The 26,148-nt window shown below is 39.7% G+C and overlaps 2 protein-coding genes across 3 annotated transcripts in view; both read right to left on the bottom strand.

Moving 5' to 3' along the window:
• Window positions 1-451: 451 nt before the first annotated feature.
• Window positions 452-15,204, bottom strand: UGDH (UDP-glucose 6-dehydrogenase). 2 transcript variants are annotated; one of them, XM_015623788.3, is made up of 12 exons: window positions 15,000-15,204; window positions 14,193-14,361; window positions 11,831-11,932; window positions 10,325-10,525; window positions 10,040-10,237; window positions 9,401-9,548; window positions 8,027-8,121; window positions 6,623-6,753; window positions 5,795-5,928; window positions 4,611-4,702; window positions 4,413-4,523; window positions 452-1,717 (listed from the first exon to the last, which is right to left on the bottom strand). In XM_015623788.3, exons 2-12 carry the CDS (start codon window positions 14,352-14,354, stop codon window positions 1,607-1,609), a joined length of 1,485 nt encoding a protein of 494 aa, XP_015479274.1. In that variant the 5' UTR covers window positions 14,355-14,361; window positions 15,000-15,204; the 3' UTR covers window positions 452-1,606. The 2 variants fall into 2 exon arrangements, with proteins under 2 accessions (XP_015479274.1, XP_015479275.1); XM_015623789.3 differs by lacking the exon at window positions 14,193-14,361 and having other exon boundaries at window positions 15,000-15,202.
• A 6,352-nt stretch (window positions 15,205-21,556) lies between these two features.
• SMIM14 (small integral membrane protein 14) overlaps window positions 21,557-26,148 on the bottom strand; it is a 52,345-nt gene continuing 47,753 nt past the window's right edge. Inside the window, exon 5 of the mRNA XM_015624183.3 lies at window positions 21,557-25,657. Within this exon, the coding sequence (XP_015479669.1) occupies window positions 25,625-25,657 (33 nt within the window). The 3' untranslated portion in view covers window positions 21,557-25,624. The remainder of the gene's footprint in view (window positions 25,658-26,148) is intronic.

Here is a 26,148-nt window from a genome sequence, read left to right as displayed (position 1 = left end):
ATTGCTGCAGACTAAGTCCCTATGTGGAAGCCATAAACATGCAGAAACTGGATGCATCTGGTTAAAGGACACAGCTATTTCAGTCAGGTAACAGTGTCTTGTATTGTTTATCCAAATTGTTATACAAATTCCATAAATCTTCCAAGTAATTGTCCTAAAGTTCAAACTGTATCTGCATTTCTGTGAGTAAGAAGTTACAGTAATAGCACTCATTACCAAGACACTGATCTTACATCTTGTTTAACTATTGATACACCATGCTTGAAGGCACACCAGTTAAATAATTCAGAAGACATTATTTGAGCAGTTGCAGGATAATTCTCTACTATCCCAACACTCTATTATTCAACCAAGATGTCTATACCTTCTACTCTGAAACCTGTTCATGGTCATCCTTCTCCATCTTCCCCTCCATCTCACAACCCCATGCAACAAGCCAAACACTGAGAAACACGGTCATCTCAAGGATTTTAATAGCACTGGCCAATTGAGAATAGTAACAAGTAGAAACAAAGTAACACTAAAGACAAAAAATATCCCGAGAACATTGGAAGTATTCATTCCTGCTAGTCAAATGAGGTAGGAAGCTGATTTATGGGGCTGAATTTATTCTTAATAATTTCTTCACAGCAGATTCATTAAGAAGACTGCTTTCAGATGGAGTATGTAATGAAGGAAAAAGCTTATCAGGTAACATTGAAGCCAGTATTTGTTTACTGTTTTGTTATCTGTTTTGGCTTGATATCAAATTAAGGTAATTCTCCTTAAATTCAATGTTCAAATAAACAGAACGCTCCTCTGCTGAAGACAGGTTGTGTTGCTGTAACTTAGGGAATACTTGCCCCAGGAATCTGATTACATAAAAAAAGTGTGTCTGCACATGGAATGTAGGCAAGATAACCAAAGAATGAAAACTGAAGATCTGCCAGTGGATCAGTTTGTAACTGCTGTCCACTGGCACTAATTACACAATTGATACCTGCAGAATGATCTGGTCTCCCAGCAGATGCAGTTTAGACTGCATCAGTGCCAATGGATCACAACCATGACTGGGACATTATTGGTGAAGTCAGTTCTACCTTAGGACTGGACCTAAACCCTACCAATTTACTTTCAAATGATTTTTTGACTTCAATGCCAGCTGGAGCATATATTTAACTGGGCAAAGAATCACCCCAAAAAAAACCAAAAAGTTGGTGAGACCAAAGTTCCAGTCTTTAGATCACAGTTTATACAGTTCATGGACTGATTACAGTCTATAACTGGACTAAGGTAAAAAGATATTATATTTCTTTTGTTTTCATATAATTTGAAATATTTAAAGTGCTGTTTAGGAACATTTCTGGAAGCAGAAATCTGCAGTTCAAAGGTAACTTTTTTACTTAAAAGATGATTCATTAAAAACAGGTTTGTACCATCTCCAGTAACCAAAAAAAATTGCTATAAAAATAGAGATTTGAAAATAGACTGAATTCACATGTACCAGGTACCATTTCTAGTGTAAAATTGGTTTCATTTATGAAAAATATATTTCATTAAAAAAAGCATAGGCTTACAGTATTATCACTAAGAAGATCCACAGAATTCCTTCAGTATCTATTAAACATTATACTCTAGGCTTTTTGACAGGTGGATCCTGCAGGCTGAATTTAGGAATTTCACATGAAGAAGCAAAAGGAATTCTTTTGGCTGACACCTTCTTCCCAATTGTTTCAATCTGAAAAAGAAAATACATTTAACAAGTGAATGCGGCAAGCTAACAATCATGTCAACCTATGAGGAACCTACAAAAAACACGTTTTATGAACATCAGAATAAAACAAGCCACAAAGCACTGTGTGCATAAAGACAGTTTCTGTGATAGGAGTTGCAAAGAGTTTTTTTTAGAAACCACAACAACCAACCAGCCTTTTACAGGTGCCTGCTTAAAGCTGCATCTTGACAATTTGAGCATTCATCTGCCTCACCTTCCATAGGACTACAAATACAAACACCATAAATTGTTTCTGGGTATTCATAAATTGGGGGTTCAGACTCAGTTTTCTAAAAATTTATACTAAATTAGCACAGAAAAAGCTTTTTCCCTCCATAATGCAGTAGGCTGTTTTTGAAGCAACACAACTCTGAAAGGCTAAAGGCAGCCAACATGACAAGTGAAGGCCTGTAAGAAAGCCAACACACACAAGCAAGGTATGGCAACATGCAAAGAGCAAGTCTGACCCTAATTTCTAGGTCAGACTAATAAGAATCACTAAGGACAGAGTTTGTAGAAGACAAAACACCAACTCAGTAAGACAGTTCAGACACTCAGTAAACAAGCAGAACTGTAGCTTTCCCCTTAAGTAATGCAGGTCAAATGCAAAGCTCCAAAAGACAAAATACTTCAAACTATTCTATTTTACCAAAATTTTGATGAATATATTCTAGGCAGACATCTGAATTAACACTGAAGAGTGCTGTTTAAACAGTCAAGAGAGCTGTATGTATCATATTTGCCCTTTAACAGCTTCAACTGCCTGGTTAAATGGCTTTATAAAAGCTGGTTCACAAACAGTATACATACCTGCAGCTTGAACAGGGAAAAATATCGAGAGAGAAATTGTATAGCCATTTATGAGAGTAAGCACAGTACTCAGGAGTACAGGGAATGAAAAATGACTGAAACATGCATCTCATCTGGCTTGCAGATTTTGTTCTTATGGTGTCTGTCAGAGATGCTTCTATCAGATTATTCTTGGATTTGGTGATTTTAGTATTAGTCAAATTCCATCTATGTTGAAAGTGCTTCAAGCCCTTCAGTCAAGGCTTACTCTGCTTTCCCTGCTTGAGACCTGAGCAGACTTTTTTGTCAAATCACTAATTACTCTGCCAAGAATCACAGATCTTCCCATTCATGTCTCCTGACAACTTTAACTGTAGAAACAAGTTATAATTGATATGGTAGGTGTGTTTAAAGTTATTTAAACTCCAGTCTGAGGAAAAAAAAATTTAACTACTCAAATTCATAGGTTTGGATTGTATACAATGAAATTGCTATTAGCATCAGGCTGTCTAATGCAACAGCTTTTAACAAGGGAAGTTAAAAGACTAGGGCCCTAAAAACCTAAATTTTGGGGTTGTCTATTTGAGACAAAATGCTTTTAATTATTTTATGCAGAAAATGTAGGTCAATTGTTAAATGCCTCTGCAATTATATTCTGAATGAAAAATCTGGATAATAAACCTGGATGACAAACTCACAGATTGGTTAAAAATTTAACTAGAATTTCATAGAAGAAACACAAAAGTACAGTCTCTGATCTATAAAGTCTCTAAGCCACAGAAGACTTCAGAAGAGAAGCTCCTAGGCGAAATATCACACAGATTAGTATTTGATAGAGAATTTGCTATTAGCTTGGCAAAACACTTAGCTAATAAGTTAAACTTCTGGGTCCTCTCTCTGGTATAAACAAACACTATTGTTTGGATCTTCTAGCTGATCTTTATCAAACACAAAGGACTAAAAGGACTAATCAGTCATCTCCTTCAGTCTCTCACGTAATACTTGAGCATTTCGCTATCTTCAGATACATCTTTGCATTCACTGCTTTCACCTCCAATATCAGCCAGCTTTGTTACACAAACCTGAGGGAGAAGAGTCCAAAACTTCCCTTAATAGTTTGTCCAAGTGAAGCTTTCACTGGCTGATAAACATTTATTACCTGCATTACACCTTGTCTAGTGTTTGTCTCATGCCTCCAGTAAATCTGCTTATGTCTTTTTTGAGGAGCAAAAATGGTACTTACAGCTTACATTTCCTTCTGCAGGAAGCATGCTTTGCTATCCTGTTAATGTCAATTTCAAAAGCTTCTTTTTTTTTTTTTTGATATTGTGATAATAAAATAAGATTCCAAGTAGGGGATATGGCATAGATGGTAACACAAACCCAGCCCTTCTGCTGGGTAGCAGCAGCAGAGACTGCAGGTCTAGAAGAAACCAGTGAAGGGGCTGGTTTTGGAGTCAAATATCATGCCTAGAATAAATTTAAGCATGATATTTAGCAGTTTTTCCCATTTATCTTCTAACTGTCCATTATTTGCCTGCTGCAAAGAAGGGCAGAGCAGCATTCAGATGTGAGATTTATGGTAGCACTCTATAACCTCAGATGTCTTTTCCAACCTGAATGAATCTAAGGCAGGTTTATACTGCAGAATGCTGATGACATAGCCTCAACTTCAAAAGCACATCAGTCTGTGAAAGGGGTAAGGTAGTGGAGGAAGACAGTACTAATGAACACTTAAGAACAGATATATTTACATTTAAATCCTCACCTGTAGAGGTTTTTTCACTTGCTACTCAGTCACTGAGGAGGGAGAGCAATAGGGAAGAGAGCAGAAGGAAAGAAACATAAGAAGCATCACCCAGATCATTACCTGGAAGCCAATGACTTGTAGCTCATTGTGAAGATCATCTAGAACTCTCCTACCATCAAAGATAAAAGCAGGCTTGAGCATTTTCTTATGAATACGCTCATAATCCAACTCCTGTAAAGAGTAATTAAAGCAGATAGAATACATGAAGTAGCATAACACTCTCTTTTTTCTTTACTTTAAATTAAAACTAACATTTACCTTAAACATATCCCATTCAGTGCAAATTACAAGGGCATGAGCGCCATCACAGGCTTCATAGGGATCTTTACTGATAGTGACCAACCGAGATACTGTAACAGAAGGAAAATAATGTTTTTTCTGCATGTCTTTAGCATCCATCTGGCACATTTCTGGCAAATAAGCCTCCTTTCTTGCCCTACACAAACAAGTGGTTTTGAGTCACTCACCTAGAGATTTTCTACCAAGATACTTAATACTTTGATTTTACTTATTTAAATAAAAGCAGGTCATACCTGGCATCTGAGTAGTCAGAGCACTGAAATGTTTGAAGTCAAGTATTCAAATTTGATGTAAACAGTTAAGCACATCTCTAGAATTTGAAGGTACTGATGGAGTGTTCAAATGCCAACTCTTAAAAAGTTCATTTTCTGTACAACAGTAGCAAATCACAGTTTCTATTTAACACTCAGTTCACACTAGAGAAGGGACACATGTGGCTCCCCCCAGGGCCTGTCTAAGCAGCTGCCTAGAGGAAAACCTCTCCTTCCCCTTTAATTCAAGGGCATGTCTAATAATGTGCACCTTTCATCCTTCATCACAGTTCAATTTGTTCCATTCTCTTCACCTCTAAAAGCCTCAACTATTCTCCCCATCAATCAGCTCCATTCCCCTCTCCCTGGTAAGAAAACAGAAGTCCCAAATACCCCTTACCTCTGTAATCATAGGTGATTATTTTAAAGTTTCCTTGAATGTAAGGGAACAAAGTAATTTGGAAGTGCTATGAGGGAAGGGAAAATGCTCAATAGTGCATTTCTGAATCTCTTCTTTTTCTATTTTAGATAGGTAAAAAAGAACTAAGATAGAACTTAGGGCACAAAGGAACTGTCAGAACTAGTCTGTCCTTCTGGACATTCTTCTTTCTCTTCCTTTTAATTATTCAGAAATAAAATTCTAGGCATCTATTCAAGTGAGTGTTTATCGAAAGAAAAACAGAATAGTTGAGAATTAGCATTTATCTACAAAAGCTACAGGGAAAGGAAGAAGAATGAGAGTAATCCTCTGAGCTATAACAGTCCTCTAGTAAGTGCAACCAACATTACAATGATGTCATGCTGAAAATGAATTTATAATATTTAAACAGACACATGTATATTGAGAATAGGGTGGCAAGAGGGAAATAAACTTTATGTAAGAATTCTTACCTTGGTTATCTTCTGAGACACCCAGTTGTGAGAGATCTAAGATGATTTGTTCCTCAGGTACTTTAGGGTCATAGATATGCAGCTTTGCTCCTTCATCCATTAAATACTTGCTAATGTAGATACTGGATGACTCTCTAGAGAAGAGAATCAATCAGTTAAAGAACCAGGTGGCATGTTCCAAGTAAAGAAAGTTTTCAAGTATCATGATATGCAATGCCAGAGTTCTTAAATCATTTTTACATTAAATATCTTAGTGGCAACCATGCCAGCAGGAAACCTGTAATTTGACAGACACCAAGAAGAACAATATGAAAAGGTTTGTATCTCTTTTGCTGAATCATCCAAGAAATATAAAAAGTCTGATGACTCCTAGTGACCAAAATTATAAAGGCCTAGAGTTTATAAGCTTTCCCCACAAACAGCAGTTGAAGAGTTTTATCAAGTTTGACCTTTACAGGGAAGCAGAATTAACCACTTCAGGAAATCAAGCTGAAACTTTGATTTCACAAAGCAACTTAGAACCAGTTGCTAAAGTGTTCGCATTCTTTTCTGTGGAGAATGGAAGGAGTCTGTCAAAAATCTATCTCTGCCTGTGCAAGTTAGAAAGGACTAGAATTATCTGCAACTTTTGCATGATTCAGGTGTGTTGCAGAGGTCAAGAATCAGTTCTCACCCATTTAATAAAGACTAATCCTTGTTACAAACCAATTCAGTCACAAGAAAAATAGGGCCCCATATCCAGCTATTAATTCAATTCAGTGGTGGGATTTAGCTGGGTGGCTGGTGACAGCAGCAGGGAATCCATATTGGTGACCTGAGCTTGCTTACCTTGTGTCCCCAGTATCCTTTTTGAAAGCAAACCCCAAAATAGCAATCTTCTTGTCAGCAACAGTATTAAACAAGCTGTCAATAATGCGGGAAGCAAATCTTCTTCTCTGATAATCATTCATGTCTATTACCTGAAATTATACAAGCCATGATGGTACAGAAGAGAGCTATTTTCAACTATAAATAGAGTCCATTAACAATCAAAGCCAAACTACCCAAACATAAATTTAATAGAGGCTTAAAAGGTTATCATAACTCGGTATCATAAGCGATCCGAAGATAAATTTAGTTAATTTATCAAATTCTAAGATAAATCCTATTTAATGAGCGAATACTGATGCACATAGACACATCTTAACACACATTATCTAGTCTGAAGGCTAGGATTTTTTTCAGGCTGCTTTCTTAAAAAAAATAAAACTTACTGCTTTTCATGTCTCAGCCTAGAACACAATTACAGTGTTAGGGTACTTGCTGTCACATGAACATCCCACTGCCAGACCTACACTTTTTTCATGCCATGTGTAACAACTGTGAGAATATTTTTAGCCTTTTTAATCCACACCAACAGATGCCAATACACAAAACCTGTATAATTCAACCACTTAAATGCCTCACTTTTATTATTTTGTTATTATATACAAGTGTTCCAATTGTTTCTGGAATGGAGGAGATTGAAGGGGGAAAAAAGACTAACCAAAATGAAGACCAAAAAAAGCAAAGATGCTAATAAGGTAGGCAAAATCATGTACTTGGTATTCTGGTGGCATCTGCTAGGCAGCCTTATATTTGACCACCACAGACAAATTGGGGCAAGAAACCAAAGGGGGTTTTTTGACCATACCACGTATCTAAAAGCTTCTTGGTCAGGACTAGGAAGAAAGGTGAGACTTTCACTGGTTAATAGGGAAATGCCTGCTAGTACAGACTGGGTATCATTGCTGCATTGGAGCCAGGCCTGAGAGCATCCATATCTTCCCAACAATTCCTAACATTAAACCAGGGAACAACAGCAACCATGTTGATTTTAAAAAATAGTAAGATCTACTGAGTTATTTTAGAACTGTAAAAGCAGACTGTGAAGTTCTGAATTCTAAGTGGACAGATACCCAACTGCAAAAGGAAGACAGGAGATGCTTGTACTTTGCATTTTCTACTGCTGCTAGACAGCTTTGCAATCCATTTGATCCAAGTAACTTAATTGACCCCAAAAGAGCCTAAGCACCCACAAATATCAAATGCCAGTGTTAGGCCAAGGGCCCTGAAATATAAAGGTGATCAGCACCAAGATATCTCCTTGGAGCTGAAACAAAGTTTGTGTGGACAATACTTAAAAGCTCAATGCCTAAAAAAAGCTGAGCGCTGAAGAAACACCACCCTCTGAAAAAGTTGTAGAAGTTGTACCTGCTGCCAGTAGCGAGCCACCTCAGGTAAGTTCAGTGCCTCACAGAGGTACACTAAGTTCAAGACATCCTTCTGAAAACAGCTACCTCCAAACCCTGAAAGAGAAAGCAATTATTTTACAGGTGACTAAGGTACCAATCCAAGCCAATCTGTGGAACCGAGTAGTTTTTGGCAATCACTGACATAGTCAGCATTATAATTTTTCCCAGTATTTCACTGCTAGCAAATGCAAAATGTAATCTTCACATACATACATAGAGACATAATATTTTCATACATACAGACTCCTGGACCTATTTTGTCAATTACAGAAGGCTTAACTATACTTCAGGTTCCACTGAAATCAATGAAGTTTTAACACAGAAACCTGAACCTGTATGAGAAAAAGCAACTATGGGCTATTCTCAAAAGTAGGTAGACAAGCTCCTGGGCCTGTTCTCCCCTCACCTCAAGATTTAGACTAGTATTTTTCAAAACAAATGTGTGAGGATTAGGTTTCTTCCTCTTGCACCCCAAATGGATATCTCATCATTGGTAATAACTGAAGATCACCATAGCTAACCAAGGAAAAACTGAGACAGAGGGATCTTTGAACCTAGAACTTTGCACAGCAACCAGAGTCCCAGAAACAACAAACTGTAGAAGGAATTATAACAACCTAGTAGCAATTTTTGGTAATTTGCAATCTATTTTTCACTCTTGTATAGATTCTATGATAAGGTATATGTAATAAGGTCTTTTAAAGTCACACTTTCTAGCATAAACCATACGGAGAGGCATTAGTCTTGTTCTGAAGTTTGCAAGTTCGATGCACTGATCACCACTTTATCACATTTTACTCTCTCCTAAATCTAATCCAGAAATGACCATATAAGGCATTTAGTGCCATGGCCTAGCTGACAAGGAGGTGATTGGTCAAAGGCTGGACTCAGTCTTTGAGGTCTTTTCCACATCCATCAAATTAGAAGCTGTCATCACACATTCTGAGCTAGAGGTATTCTCCTCCACAGGCCACTGGCAGCAACTCCCAAATAAAACTGCAGCAGTTGCAATTGGGAAGACATCTTAGAGAGCACTGTCATCAGTGACGCTTCAGAAAAATTAAGTCTTCTCTTTCCAGTGTCACAGGCAGGGTAAACCATGCACTCTGAACTCTCCAGTTTCAGGTTGCTGGGTCTGGAGCAACCTCAGTTCTACACATTTTACCAGACAAATGGATTTATATTAGTATTCTACAGCAATATTTTCGTACATTAAGCACTTCCAATGCTGTAGAAAATTTCAGAGAATCAGATTGCCTATTTCGAAACACTGCTATTGTACTAGTAAGCAGAAGCCCAGTGGGGAAAAAGAAAGGAAGAATTTTTCATTTACCAACACTGGCTTTGAGAAATTTATTTCCAATTCTTTGGTCTGTTCCAATAGCTCTTGCTACTTCTTCAACATCTGCTCCTGTAGCTTCACACAGAGCACTGATTGAGTTAATGCTGCTGATTCTTTGGGCAAGGAAAGCATTAGCTGCCTGCAAATAAAAAGCATATTAAAGAGTTTCATTTTTCCAGAAACCAAGACATCCACAGACCAAAGGAAATTGCTACTGAAAGGATTACTTTAGTATCTATGCAACTCCATCAACATACAAAAGAGTAACGTAAGTTTAATACATAAGTGCCAGTTAATGGGATTTAAGCAAAACAAGATAATGCTTAACTTGCAGAGTTTGAACTGTTTTATGACAGTAATCAGTTTCTGCAGCACTGGAGGCTTGCCCTCAGTGATAACTAACAGCAATAAAACTGAGAAAAAGACTTCACAAAGTTGTAATCATCGATGAACTAGGTCAGGTCAGAACTGGAAAAGATCAATAAAAAAGATCCCCTGACCTATGCATTAGGTCCTCCCAACCTCACCTGTCTTTCCTAGCTGCATCACTCTAGTGTCAACAAAATTCTGCTTCTGAGCTTTATCTCACACCCTTGCTCATTGCAGATCACAGCAGGGAGCAACACTAACCAGTTTAGAAAGTTCTGATGACCAGGTATTGGTTGTGAGGATTTTTTCTTTGGGCACCCAGTGCTCATAAACAGCACACAGAGCACGGACAGCTTTCTGTCCCTCTGGAGAATCATCTCCACCAATAAGCACTCTGTCCGGGTTCTTCAGGTCCTTGATGGCTGTTCCTTCAGCAAGGAACTCTGGGTTAGACAGCACCTATGCACACAGAAAAAACAGAACCACAAATAAAAGCCAAAAGCAATAGGCAGCCTTTAAATACATAACTCAGAAGATTATGTTTACCTGCAAATCCAAATTAGGCTTAGTATTAGCATCAAATATTCGACGAATGCTCTCTGCAGCACGCACTGGAACTGTGCTTTTCTCAGTGACAATTTTATAGCCATTTGAATTCTGTACAATTCTTCTAGCGCAAGCTTCAATGTATTTCAGATCAGCTGCTCGGCCTTTTCCCATTCCATAAGTCTTTGTTGGTGTATTAACCTAATTACAAATATGTGAAAGGAGAAGAAATGTTACAGGTCAGTACCCCTCGTGTTAAGAGGCAAGGTGAAATTGTTAAGAATGACAGATATTTTTCTTCTCAGAGGAAGGAAAATGCTTCTACCCCAGAATTATTCTGGTTACCACATGAGATGAAGAGTTATTAGCTGTCTAAATTACCCGTTTTGTTTTCTACAGAAAGCTCACTGGTCTCTATTCAAATATGATTTAAATAAGAGCAATTCATAGCAGCTCTGCAGGCTTTGGTGAAACAATCCTTATTCTGGAAACACCAGTAATTTCTTCATGATTATTTACAGCCACTTTTTGTTACGTGTCCCACACTAGGTGTGCAAAGACTCATGTAAGAATCTTCCAGTGAGTCAACTATAGTTAAAACTCTCTTTGTAATGAAACCTAAGTGTAGGGCCAATGAATTAGTGTACTGATGTACACAGAAATGACAACATGAGGGAAAACACGTAGTTTAGATTAAGACAGAGGGTCTTTTCATTACAAATGGAAAGAAGAAATGGCAGCAAATGTGTAAAACACAACAGCTTGTTCTGAACCAAGAACAAGTGGCAATATATGGGCTGTATTAGTGGCTGTCATGCAGACACATAGCATTCATTTTAGACTTAATGAATGAAGAGAAATACTGTCAGAAAGGGAGCTCCATACTACAGTGCTCTAACAAAGAAGAGACCTCAAGAAAAAAAGGGATGTGCACTACCAAGGCAAATAACAATCAGTTCTTTTGGATTCTGCAATAGTAACAACCTTTAGATTATGAAAGGTTCATCTTTTGACTGAATCCTCTTTCTAGTGGTGTCAATAGCTTTGAAATATTAAAGCCACCCCTGCTTCTAATAATACACTATTTTGAAAAGCTTCTAGAAATAGGTCATCTTTGTAACCAAATAACCAGCATACAATTTTGCATATCTGTCTAGGAATTTTATCATTATTATCAAGGTCCCACAGATTTCACCAGTACACTGCAATGACAGAGCTGCACTACATTCTGCTCTGACTCCATAAACCTAACCAAGTTAAACATCAACATTACCATTTTGACTTACAACCTGTTCATTTGTCAAAGGTGCTACTGGCTATAAGGAAAACAAATAAAAAGCTTACTTAAAACTTTCCCCATAGTACATAAAAAAGCAAAGAGAAATCTGTGACAAATGACATGATACTGCTAACTGAATCTACATGACAAAACAAAGGCAACTTCCTAAAAGTAAAGCAACATAATGATTTGATAAGAAAAAAAAAAGTTTCTTCTCCTAAACTTACAGAAATAAATACAAGATCAGCTTCTCTAATAGCATCATCAATACTGGTGGAAAAGAAGAGGTTTTTTCCTCGACAGGATTCTACTACTTCTTGTAACCCTGGCTGAAAAAGAAGCAATAAAAAAACCTGTTAAGATTAATGCAGTTAGAAGAACAGCAAACTCTATGCCCAAAGAGCATATAATTTCAGATACAGAAATATTTCCTTTTTTTCCTCTGTCAGTGCAGCATGTTTTCAGTCTGGCAGAAGTAAAGCTTCTGAAGATTTACACAGTAAAAGTCAAGCTCTTTCTTATTCAAAAGTCTCACAATGCTGTCCTGAATCTTCCAGCCACACTGAATTGCTTATTTGCACAGACAGATTTTAGCTTTCAGTTATTCCTGTGCTTCATGAGAAGCAATTAAAGGAATACCTGTGGAGTAATGTTAAGTAGATTCAAGAAATCTTACAATATTCCCTAGACTGCAAACAAAGGAGATGGTCCCAATTCTCCTTTTCCCTCTTTCCACAATCCCCCCAATATCGTATCTAAAACTGCTTCAGCACAAATAAACACCCCATGAAGTCTTCCACCAAGTAAGCAAGCCCAGATCCAATGAATGAGAGGCAGCAGAGACACACAGGAAATCAAGACCACTCCTTTTAGCAACCACCCATCTTTGGGCCAGATTAAACTTATCATGGCACCACTCCTACAGTGTCAAAGGAATCACAACAGCCATAATATGATGTAATTCTTTCCAGAGACCCATATGGTGCTGTAATGCTTTCCTTTCTCTCAGACAAGAGAAGCAGGAGGTCACACATAAATGAGAAATCCTCTTTACTAGAATGGTCTTTAAAAAATGTAACCAAGACACAGTGGTCACAGATAAAAAAAGCTTTTACTTTTTGTTTGATTAGTCAGTCATGCACTTTCAGGTGGCAATCATATCTCCAATTTGACACACCTATCATGACATTAGATATTTAAGGAACCGCCAGAAAGGCAAAGGTTCACTGTATGGAGAGAAGAAAACAAAGCAGAAACTTTCTTACACAAGACATTTTTACTGTCTCATTTTATATCAAATACCACCCACTTAGAAGAAAAACAAAGGTCAGAACAGGCAAAAATAACATATCTTACAACCCATTGAATATTCCAACTACAGTCTCACAATGGGATGCAAATAGAAAGGCAGCCCACTAGACAATTTCTGACACTGAAAAAAAAAATCCAACCCAAAAAACCACAAAATCCTCACTGTGCAATGACTCAATTTTACAACTGTCTGAACTAACTCCTGGCAATTTTTGTACATTCTTTGTAAGCAAAGGACACCATTCCAGGAAACGGATGTTACAAGTCTGGGTTGGTTTTTTTTTTTTTAATAAAAACATGCCAAGGCGAGCTCTACTTTAGCTCAGTCTAAGTAATAAGAGAAAGCAAAATACTTGCTTTCAAAAACTTTGTTCATGTCTCACCTGCTAATCTGAACAATATACGATTTCATTAGAATTTTGTATGACAAAGGAATTCTATTCATCTTGACTTATTCACAGTATAGCTCTGGTTTTAAGAGGGAACATGATTTCTTATAGCAAAAGAGCAGCTGTTAGTACCAGTCAGATGCCTTGTCTTTGGGAGATGAGTGAATATAAGTTTTCACTCCTATTAAAGAACTCAAATCTATAAAAACTGTATTTCATGAAAGAATGAAGAAAAAGAGACCTATTGTTTTATGATAAAAAAGTGTGCAAAATAAGAAATGCTAAGAGAAGCAAAATAGAAAAATGCTTTCCAACTTTTCAAATTAAAGTAATTCTGTAATGAAGGAGTGACATGTGGTACTTGGCCTAATTTTCCCAGGCCAGACAGAAGATACATGAATCAGAAACATGACTTCCCTCATCTTTCGATATAGTTAAAGCTGGACAGCACACAGATTGGATTTTGGCAGTACTCACAATGCAAATACAGCTTACAGCTCAGTATCACACATTTATACTGTGCTACAACACAGCAGGTAATATCTGCAATTGAGCAAGAGGACTGTTATGATCAAGTCAGGTCCCAAAAGAAAGTCAGCATGATTTAGCACAATTCACTATATATAGAATTACATTTTCTTTATTAGGTCCTCCATATAATATAAACATTAATACACATCTTCACCAGCTGCATTAAGCTATTTCAAAAATCTGGCTTAATGAGCAATAGTGACAAGCAGCTGTTCCAGAATACCCTTTTTGAAGGACATCACTTATGTGCTTATAATAAGCTTGAAAAGCTTCACTAATGGACTATAGGGAAATGCCATGTACTGGGTGGCAAGCAAAGGCAACACTGGCTGGAAGAAGGGACAACAGTGATGTTTACCTCGTAGATTGGGAGTGTGTCTGAATTCCAGGCATTGATTCTGGCCTCATTGACATCCACAACAGTAACTTTGATATGGGGGCACATCTGTGCAATAACACTACAGGTTGGCCCACCAACATAACCAGCACCAATGCAGCAAATCTTCTTAATTTCAAACATGATTGCTCTAGTAGGAGGAGGGGGAAATAGAAAATCGGGAGTTACAAATTAAAATACCGGCCAACAATTCAAGGAAAACAAAGAGTATTAGTGATTTCAGATTTTATTACGCGGCGGCCCACAGAAGCGTTTTCTTACGGCTGATCTCCGGAAACGAACCGCTATTCGTCTCTCCAACCCGGCAAGGCTTTGGAGCCTGCACCTCTCCAGAGCTCCAGCATGCACAGACCACCAAAGAAGCGTTTCTGCGGTTGCTTTGAGTCATGACACCCGAACACCACCCTCGGGTCGAGGAATTGCCGATGCCGCTGTAGTCCCGGCCGGGCACGAGCAGCGCCCGCCGCTGCAGACAGCGTTCGGCGGGGACCGGCGCGGCCCCAGGCTGCGGCCACAGCGGCGCCGGGACCCCGGGCCGCGCCCTGCCCCTGCAGCCCCTCGGCCGGGAAACGGAGGCCGCAGCTCCCGCCTTCTCCCCGAAGAAAGGTGTGGGCCGAGCTGACCGCGCTCCCCCCTGGCCGGGCCGACCCCGCGGGCTCCATTCCCGGGAGCGCCGCCCCGGCCCTGCGCTCTGGGGCGGGAAGGGCCCCCCAGGACGGCAGCGGGGGGATGCGCGGCCGGCACCGCAGCCGCAGCACGGACACTTACCGCGGGCAGGCAAGCGCGGTCCGGCGCCGCGGATCGAGCGGGACCGCTGCGGCGGGGACGCACGGCGGGGATGCTCGAGGAGGATGCGCGCCGAGCTCAACGCGACGCTCTGCTACGAAGGGAGCGGCAGCAGCGGCGGCCGCTATTTAAAGGGCCGCGGCGGGCCCAAGGCGGCCGCTTCATGGCGAAGACGCCGAGCGGGGCTGTCCCGCCTCCTCCTTCCCCTGTGGGCGGAGAACGGCGGCGTCCCGCCCGCCGCGGAGCCGACGAATGGCCGCGGGACGGCCCGGGCGGGGCAGGCCCGGCCCCCGCAGCGCGCGGGCGGCTGTGGGGCCGCAGGGCCCCCGGGCGCGGCTGGGAGCTCCGGGCCTGGCCGGGGCTGGGCCGCTGAACTGCTCCTGTCTTCTGCCTCAGGCTGTTTTTGTAACAGAGCTTAATTGTGGTGGTTGAATAATTTTTTGTCACTCAGCTATGGTTACTGTGAAGTAAAGAAGTAGGTGTTCATTCTCTCTCCTCTACCGTAGCACCATCTTAACAAAGAGAAGTGAATGCAAACGGAGATAGGTTACAGTAAAGTTCAGTGTTCAGGTTGAAACAGTTAAAAGTCCAGGCTGTGAACATTACCCAGAGGCAGGAAATAAAACGAGCTTGTACTCTTACCCTTGTGACCTGGGTACTGCCCAGGGAACTCTTGCCTAGCAGTGTTAAAGTTCTCAGATACTGCTCTTGCCTTTTATGTAAACGTGGTATGCTATTAGTATACCTCATCTGACTTTGGGAGTAGAAAGACTGTGAGAAATCTGATGTCTTTTCTTCTCCAGTACATTTAAGTTCACTTTCACTGCCTCTCTCCTAGAAGCTGGGTGTGGGGACTTTGCTCCATCTGCATTATTGTAGTGATCTAGACTTCAAACAGATTACAGATTTCTAGCTTAAATGTTGCCAGACTAGGTGTATAATACGTGCATGTTCTTATCAAACTGACTAAAGGGTTACCTTGTTCTTATGTGGCATTTTCATCCATAACTCTTAAAATATAATTTTAAAAATTGAATCATTATTTCTGTTTTATATTTTATCCTGTTACTACCTTGGAGGATCTGATCTTTCCCTAGAAGAATCTCTACCTATTTGAGTACATACTGTAATCACAGGTCCTTTAGAAATGCCTGTAAAAATACGTGTGTTTCTACTGAAAGAGCCTACTGAGGTTTGCAGTCAGTGCAGGATCCTGGCAGATTCTGTGTGGTTAGCCAAAGAACCGCCTGGCAAAGGCACAGGGTTCACTGTGTTTATTCTGAAGTAAAAACAAGTCATACCTTTCCTCATTGCTTACTAGCACAGATGTCTCAGTTTTATACACATCTGGGTTGTTGTTTTGTTTTGTTTTTTTCCCCCGGGGAAACCTAAGCAAAGCAAATAGAAGCTTAGGGAGTGACTCAGAAGTCAGTCTCACTTATACCATCCTCTTCAAACCTCCATCTATCTCTGTAGGTCTCAGAATATCTATGAATGTGTACATTTGTACTTCAAGAATGTTATCTGGTCCCTCTGTACCAGCCAAAATCACTTCAGGTCCTTTAAGCGGTCCCCTGAGGGTGTTGGTAAGTGTGCTTAGTGTGTGCCTGCCACACAAGGAGTGGATTTTCTAGAAACAAGAAGGGTACAGTGGTTGTGTGCAAGGCCAGGTGTGTGTGAGGGACTTCGCCTGCTGGTCTATGTGTGGGTAGTTAGTAGTTCATTAGAGTCGGCTAATACCTCCCAGTTACTGAGTTTGCCAAGAAGGAGGGCAAGAGCTTAGGAGCCTTCTTTGGCTGGTGAGGTTCAGGCATACTTATCTCAAGAGAGTTCTGTGTCCTGAGAATTGTAAGGAAATGTGGCTCTAACTTTCCACCTGCATCTATGCTGCTTGCCAAGGAGCTTCAAAAGGGGTATTTTTTCTATGCAGTTATCATGGCCCATTCCTGGGAGGAGAAAGGTCTGGGTTGTAGTCTGTTATTTGAGAGCTATTTCAAATATCTGAACAGCCCTTAGAACAGACAGTGGACCCTAGTCCCTTTTCTCATAGCAAAGGACTTTCACTGATAAGTCACATCCCTGCCTGGGATGTCGATCTTGCATTCTCTCTTGCAAACAACACAACATAACGTGAAATGCTGACTGCATGATCTTGGAGGTCTTTTCCAGCCTAAATGATTGTGTGAAAGGATGATGAGGGCTGCTTTTGTTTCCTTATAGCCTACACTCTGGTGGTGAGGGCACTGCGAGTAGATTAAAAAATGTAGGGCTCAAAGGCATTGCAATGAAAATGCCGTGCAGTTTGGGTCTCCCCTCTTCTTACAGAAAAAAAAATCAGAATTACTGGATGGGATCTTCTTGGTTTTCCCATTCAGGCAGACCCATAATTTACCAGAATATAGAATTTTTTGCAACAGCATGCAGAGGCAAGAAAGCTTAAGTAAGGCTGTCACATAGCAGATGAGGCTGGTCCACTGTTGGCCATTTTTTAAAGTTGTAAATTCTGCTTTATTTTTCTGAAGGCTCCGTGTAGACTGTGAATACTTTTGCAGTGCAGGATAAGGAAACTAAATAATAGGAGGAATGGGATTTCAGGTGTATGTTTTTATTTAGCATTGGCAATTGACTAGGTCAGGTGAGTACCTCTTCCACCATATTGGGGAGTGGGTTTGAGGACACACCCCTACCTTTTCAGAAACCACCAAGCCAAGAGCGATCTGAATGCCAAAGGTGGGTGGAGGGGCCACTTTTCACCTCCCATGTATAAGCAAGCTGTTCCACTATGCAAGGGGGAAATCAAGATTTATGAAGGATTTGGGGGATGAGGGGAAAGAGAGGGAAGACAAAGAGCAAGTGAGTGCATGATTGCAAAATCTCCTGGCTGGCATCCTGATGTTGGAGGTCAGAGGAAAAGCCAGCAAAGAGCCCTGGATATTAAAGAAATTCTGAATCCCAGCTGGTTACTGTTTAATGTCAGACTGATTGCAAACCAGATTTAGCTGATCATTAACTAAGGGCACCTGAGTTTGTGTAATTAGTTTCTGACACTAATACCTGACACAGATTCAACAGCCACCATTGTCTGTCAAACCTTCAACTTTCGACCAAGTACAGCTGGGAGGCAACCCCACCTGTAACTGAGAAATCTGATGTACTTGGCAACAGTCCCAGGCTGAGTCACAAAAGTGCCTGGAAGACCAGTTGGATCAGTATTTGAATCCATGCTTTGTATTTTACAGCGTTAAGAGACACAGCTAACGAGATTATTCAGGATGTATTGGACTGGACATGCACGTTGAAAAGGCTCCAATAGCTGCATAAAGTAGCCATATGCCATTTTTGAACACAGGCAGATGAGAACCTGAGCTTTACGTGTGCTCAGAGCCAACACTGTCTTGCTGCAAGATGCATTTTCTGCCTGGCACATCCTTATTTACACTGTCACCTCGACCTCTCATATTCACCAGAACTTTGACATTGCTAAACAGTCTGACAGTTTGTCCAAACATCTTATGCTTAATCTAATATGGTATTTTCTCTTCTGGTGACAACCAGTCTCTCAAACTGCAGTTATTGGTAAAATTTGTTGCAAAATGAAGTGAACTTCTGTTCAGGTCAACTTGCCTGTTTGCATGGGGCATGGAGTATCTGGACAATCATTTCATCAGGTCTCATGTACAATATTGCCATGTAAATAAAACTCCAAAGCCATGCAGGACTAAAACTTTTGAAAGTTCAAGGAAGGGCACCCTGAGAACTCTGATGAAAATAACCTGTCAAACCCCCTTCTTTAAGTTACTGCACAAAAATGTTTTGTTTCCCAGTACATGATCTTCCTCTAATTACATTATTTAAAGCTCTCAGTATACACAGAAATTATTCACACTTCCTTCCAGGCATGATTACTTTTGGTGGCCTAGCTATTGTTTTGTGCCTCTTTTTTTTCATTCCCTTCTGATGTTTTTCTGGAAACCATATACTTCATACCAGACATCAAAGCTGTTCCTCCAGAAGCAGTGCTATGGGCAGCAACATTGCTTTTCTGAACATGGGGTACACTGCAGCTCCCACCAGGAGAGCCATTTCAGGCTAACAGCCATCTCAACCAAACAGTAAGGAAATATTAAATGCTAAAATTAATGCAATGGAAGCAAGAGCAGCCAGATAAGGCACTGCTTTTCATCACTGCCCCACTGAAGAGAAATCGCCTTGTAGCATCCCCATTTTAAAGGGTTTTACTCAGCTGAGCTGTCCCACTGCAGTAACAGTTGTTTGCATAAAATAAGGTGAAGATTTGATGCACCCTCACAGTACAGCTAAAAGCTAATTTGGCTTAATCTCTTTCTCCTTACATACTGAAGCCCAACACAAGCATACAAGAGGAGGGAGTGCCAGAGACAAGATGCATTTGTGATTCAAATTGCAAGCTAATATTTGATGAAGGGGGGATGATTATTTGGATTTTCTATTTCAAACAAGACTGCATGAAATCACTAAGGGAGTTGAAAAAAAACACAATTTTTACTCATCATCACAAGAAAGCAGATTTTGATGCATTACATACAGTGTTTGGTGTAGTGCCAGTCCCATGGAGGCTTCTTTGGGTTGTTTTCTTGCTAATCATTTCAAATTCTGCCTTAAAATGAACAGCTTTTTAAAGATTTGCTTTTTATATCAAACCAGTGGCTGTGACCTCAGAATGTGGTAAAGTGGTAGGGTTTTTCACTAGTCTGATAAAGGAAATGTATTTTCTCATCTCTAGGCTCTTTTTTTACATTTTAAGGATAGATTTACAGCAGAAGAAATTTATTTGAAACCAATTATAAGTCTGAAAACTACACAGTCACAAAAATTACTCCTTTTTTCATCAGTTATAGCTGGGAAGAGGTAACAACAAAGCAAATATATGCAAAAGACTTTTTTCTTAAACCTTGCTACGTGTAATCCTTGATTATAAATTATTGCTATAGTTTCAATAAGTATTTTACAATAACACTTTCCATAAAAGCAAGAATGAAATCTTTAAAAAGCTGTATATATATGGTGAATTAATATGTATTGCCAAATATTGGGGCACATTTGTTTCAGACACCCCCTCTGGCCAATGCTCTGACCTGCAGATGTTAAAAAGGTAATGTGGAAGCCAGATCCTACTAGCTATTATATTTATCTATGAAGTGTCTGCTATGGGAGTTGGCAATTTTGATACAAGTGTTCAGTTCCTTTTTTTTAAATGAACACACAAATCTTCAGCTGATATTGCCTAGAAGCTGGTAAGAGTTGTGTTGTTTCACAAGTGAGGATTTGGTTTAGCATGGAATATTCTGCATCTTCCTCTACCCCTAGGTCCAGATCTTTGCAGTGAATAGCAGTGTAGGCAGTTGGCTGGTACTGAATAAATAAAGGAGAAGAGGATGTGTGTAGTCTATTTTTGCAAGGAATCCATTTAATGGACTATTTTGCTACAACGATTTGGTGTATTTTTCCCAAATATACTAGATAGCGTAATTTTTTTTTAGGCTTTAGGGTAGAGTAATTTCAAATTACCTGGTGATCTTCAACAGCTAGGCCTTGTACAGACCCATTCAACAATATGAATTTAGATTTATGGCAATTTCCTTTCTGCATCACTTTTCTCAATAGGCATATGCATCCTTGGAAAACATTTTAACAAATGTACTTAAAAGTTTAGCTTTAGTTTTAGGGGCTATTTATAATCTCATGTTTGATTAAAAAGGTAAATTTTGATGAGCAGACACTAATGATATCTGATTAAGATCTTGTACTTTCTAGATTGACTCAAATGCCTAAAACATTTTTTACTTATTGTTGTTATTATTACTCTGGTTTTGTTTCTGATTCTTTGGTATTTATTATCACTATCTCTGGATGGCTGTATATTATTTTAAACCCTAATGCTCTTCCGGTTTTCCTTTTCTTCCTCACATTAACACAGGAGTCCCTAATGAGGGATCTGAGTTGCTGTGAGTTGAGGCAGTGCTCAGAATTTTGTGCTCTGCTTCCAGAGAAGAGTGCTGCACTTCATGGGAACAGTGAGGAAGCAGCAGGTCTCTCCTACTCCTACACACTTCGAGCCATTGCAGCATCTTCCTTCCTCAGAGAAGCTCTGGGTGCAACACTGCCAAGATCTAGAACTAGAAAATAGATTGCAAATCCCAAAGTAGTAGGATTTAATCTGAAAACACAATCAGCATATTTGTCAGTATTTTTCTTACTGTATTATTTCTAACTTTCTACACTGCTTAACTATTTCAAAGAGCAAAAGGCAGAGGCATCCATGTTGGTCATCAAAGTATCTTAAACTTGGAAACTGCTTTTCATTTGTTGTCTTGCTTAAGATACATACAGTAGACAAGAGTCCATTAGAAAAGTTAGAATTTTAGAGCGTTTTAGAAGTTACACAGGTGACACACTATTTTTACTGATTCTTATTTTTAGAGGATTTCAAATTACCTTAAAAATTCATAGGATGGTGCAGTCCTGTATCCTATATAAAAACTGAAAGACAAAGACAAAAGTTTACTAATGATTGCTATTTATTTTGTTAAGTCAATAAAAAGTGCATAGTACAAGCCCTTTATCCCAATCCAAGTACTCAGTAAAAGATTACTAAGAAACTGCAAATGGCACAGATGATTTTTTGTTTGGCATAATTCAGATATTTGAAACCACCAATTTACATTAAGTACATGACATCATCACTCTTCCTTTTTCAACCATGAGTATTACAAGGCTAAGTGATCTGCAGGCAGTGCATGAATACACATATGATTTCTCATTTCAGAGTATAGTAATTGTGTTAAGCAGACTCTAAAAATACTATTGTTTTAACAAAGTTAAGGTATAATATGTAAATTTCTCTCCATATTTCCCAAGTTGCTACAACTTGCATCTCTTACTAACCAAGCTTAAATCCATCATTACAGAACTGATCATATCCTAGAGCTTTGCATACCACTAATCTCTTCCACACTTCCCAGAATTTACCATAAACATCTGTAACCATGATACAATTATTTAATCACAAATTACATCACTAAAGGCCAGATTTCTGCCACCCTTACTAAAGCTGCTACTAGTACATTATCTCAGAGTAGTTCCACAAACTTCAGTGCAACTACTTGATGAGTAAGGCACTACTTAACACAAATAAGAGTGGCAAAATACAGTCCTATGGTTAGTTACTTTGATTTTAATTAAGAGTGCTGATCTGAAATTTATATCTTGGAGAGAGTATCTGAATTTAAAAGGCAGAGATTTTGATGTGGGATAGTGGCCTGGCTCTTTAGTAAAACATTTTACAATAAAATATTTCCAATTTTTTTTTCTTTTACATAGAAAATTTAAAATAGCAATTTACATGAGGAAAGCATACATGTATAAAATCACTGGGACAATTAAAGGAATTTCAAGCAAAGACATTTCATTTAAAGGTAAACCACAACATCCCTCTGAACAAAAAGTTCATTTGTCAAGACTCTTAGAGCTGGGTGCACGTGGTAAGGTTTATAAATACATAAACAGACATTTAAGTGAGACTGATCCTCACAAGGGAGGACCATCTCCTGTAAATCTCACCAACTCCCAACAGGATGAGGAGTACTGCTCTCTCTGAATATAAGCCTGTTTCAGTTGGCTTTTTAATCAATTGGAAGCTTGTTTTATGCTTCCAGTAGTGAAGAATTGTGGCCAAAAATCCTTAGAGAAAAAAGGTCAGTGTGGAAGATTATATGTTTCCTTGTGGGTTCAACAAAATGATGCTGTATTACCTGTTCTGAACAGTATCCCAAACATAAATGTACATGGAAGGCAAAAAACAAGCACAGGCAGAGTGCTTATCCCAGTGACAACTTTACACAGTGTTTATGGCCTGTATATTATTAGACATAATGGGACAAATTCTCTTAGCTTCTCCCCAGCAGTTTCACTGCTTTACATGGCACTGAACTGATGTCGCTGAGAGCACCTGGCCCGATAATGTTATTTTTTAATTTTTTTTCAAACATGATCCTATGCTTAGGAGCACACTATTCCACAGAAATTCAAAGGTCAATTACATCAAATTACAGAAACCCTTCTTCAGATCTACACTGTACCTTTACAAGGAGGCTTAGCTTGCTCATCATTTATCCTGAAGAGAAAAAATCCTGTCTCTATCAACCAAGATATGATGTGAGATTTTTGTTAGAGCCCTGCTGGGGGTTAGGTTTTTTCCCTTTTGTTCCTTTTTACTTATAGAATTTTTGCCCATAAGTTGCTAGGAAACACTAACAACTGGATGCTTAAGAAATACAAAAGTGGCCAAGCTCAGGGGAGGGCACACTCTTCTCTGTCTCTCTATAGGTTTCAGACGGGCTGCCGGTGAAGAGCTGCTTCTTCTGCCGTGGGGTGAGCCTCTGCTCGTGAGGGCAGCCACTGAACTGAGACCTTATTAACACCTACCTCACTAAAAGAGGGACTTTTCACCATCTGCTCGGCTGCCCGGGATCCTGAGCTCGCCTCTCCCTGCCCTGCTGGGAGCCGGGCTGCCGCTGCCTCGCCCCCGCCACATCTTCGGCGCTGCTCCGAGCTGTCGCTGCACTGTAGCCCCGCACGCCCTGCCTGCCGAGACACCTTGCCGGCCCTGCTTGCTGCTCCCGAGAGTCCTGCAGGGGCCCGGGATCGATGTCCCAGGGGGGTTTGTGCAGCAAAGCCTCTCTCCCATCCCTTCCCGTCCCGGCCGAGCCCCCATTACCGCGTGTGGGCCGAGCCCGCGCCACAGCGCCCCCTGCCGGCGCGGGGGAATCCCCGCCCCTGCCCTGTCCGGCCGGGAGCCACCAGCGCCCCTGCCGGCCGTGCCCGGAACTGCACGAGGGGAAATGCCTGCGGCCGGGAATGGTCACTGGGTCCTGTTCTGTTTGGGGCTAATGCCAGAGCTGTTGTTGCTGTTTATTTGCTTTATTGTGCATACTAGTAAAGATCTGTTATTCCTATTCCCATATCTTTGCCTGAGAGCCCCTTAATATCAAAATCATAATAATTTGGAGGGAAGGGCTTTACATTTTCCATTCCAAGGGAGTCTTCTGCCTTCCTTAGCAGACACCTGTCTTTCAAACCAAGACAAGCCCATTAATACAAATCTTTTTGAACTTTAACAATTGGTTCCTTCAGCTCCATGACTGAAATCCTCATGAAATAAAGGTTTGTAGACTAAGGTTTAGAATTCCTGTATATCTGTTCTACTGACCTTTAAGGAAAGAAGTTTTATGTTGGTAACATAAAAATGTTCTTTACATTATTCTGATCAATTTTTCAAATTGAACAAGAAAAATATACAGTGTTGCTTTTCTGTACATCTTTTAAATGTTCTTAAATAAATGTACATAAAAAAGTAATTCCCATTTACCATAATGGGAGATGTGCACAGGTGTTGTGCACAGCCACACATACACACATTTGAACATACACGCAGACACACAAATATTAGAGGGAAGAGACATGTCATATGTAGTCACCTGCAAGTTTGTTAGTCTACAATTACTAGTAGGTAAGGATGAAATGTTAAGAATTGCTGATCACAGGTGAAAAAACTTGAATAATCCAGTACATGTTGCATACCAAAAGTTGGTAACTGTGATAACTTCTTGGTCTGATTTAATCCTGTCCAATACACATTACATCATGGCTGAAAACTTCTTAAGGTACCAATTATGAAAAGACTATGCCAGAACAGAAAATTTTACCAGGTTCTTCTTACTAAATTTATCATTGGATCAAGTAAACACACCTGGGTTTAGAGTATGTTTTTTTTGACAATGTATTGAATAAGACATACAATTTATTAATGAAAATGGCTAAATTAACTTTTTTGGTGATATAATCTTTAGTGTAAAGTTCCCAATATATAGATCAAAGCTTTGACAGTGGCAATCATCACATTCACTTACATATGTGTGCATGCGTGCACACGCACACACACGCGTGCGCGCACACACACACACACACACACACAGAGTATAATTCTGGTGGACAATCCACGCTTTTGCCAGCAATCCTGGAAACTGTGTTAGTGGTCCAAAGACCAGAAGAAAAGCTGCTCTGAAACCAGGGCAAATATAAAACAATTTCTATTTCTCAGGACATAACTACGTAATTCCAACCACAATATAACTCTCAAAAGCATACTAGAGAAGTAGTATGAATTAATCTGAAGAAAGGTCAGTAACCTTTCATTCTTATAGATGGACTGGGATTTTCTTTTTCGTTCAATGCTTATCAGAAATCATGGCAAAGAAATTAGGATCACTGTAATAGAAAGAGACTGAGTGGAATGTCCACAGTAACAGTAACAACCAAAAAACCCCTGCAATGCCTTACCATTATTCAAATTACAATCTTATAGGAATTGTAATAACATACAAAGCAAAAATTAACTTAAAATTGAAGTCACTAAAAGCAGTTCATGAAGATTACTGCTGATTGATAACTCTGCTCTATATAAATGAGAAAAGGAAACCATATTGAGTGCGGTTTAGGAGTAATCTGGTCACTTCGTTCATTTGGTCGTGCAAGGTTTTAGCTGCTGAACTTTTCCAATACTGAATGCTCTAGTCCACTGGTGGGGCTGGTGGTTCTTGTCCCTTGGGAGAAGAAAGGAGGAAAGGAAGAAAAAAGCAGGTACAGAATTAGCAAGTGCTTCACATAGGAGGATTTAGCAGTAGAAGAACTCAGAAGTGTTGCATTATGTTTTCTTTCATGTTTTTTCAATATCTCTTTAATTAAGAGCAAATGAGCATTAAAAAACTTTACTTTTCCCTGTATTAACTGAGATTTTTTCATGACCCCACATCTAGGACAAAGATCACCCTTCTCAAAGTATCATGCTGTAATTTTGTTTAAAGCTGTGCTTGACCCCTTTTACCTAAGAAGGTAGGAGGCAGTTTCAACCAGGGACAGACAGTGTCCAGAGGACACTGCACCTGTTCCATTCCATAGCAGGCCTTACACTTAGCCTTCATGATTCCTTTCACTTTGGTTCAACTCATTTTAATTTTTAATGGAGTTCCAAGAAAATAGATGGGGAAAAATGGGGAAAAATTACTTGGAAACAGTGTGTATGATGTATAAAATC

The sequence above is a fragment of the Parus major genome, chromosome 4 (assembly GCF_001522545.3).
Source record: "Parus major isolate Abel chromosome 4, Parus_major1.1, whole genome shotgun sequence".
NCBI lineage: Eukaryota > Metazoa > Chordata > Aves > Passeriformes > Paridae > Parus > Parus major.
The sequence above is the reverse complement of the archived record's forward strand: the minus strand, read 5'-3'. Positions and strand labels throughout refer to the sequence as shown.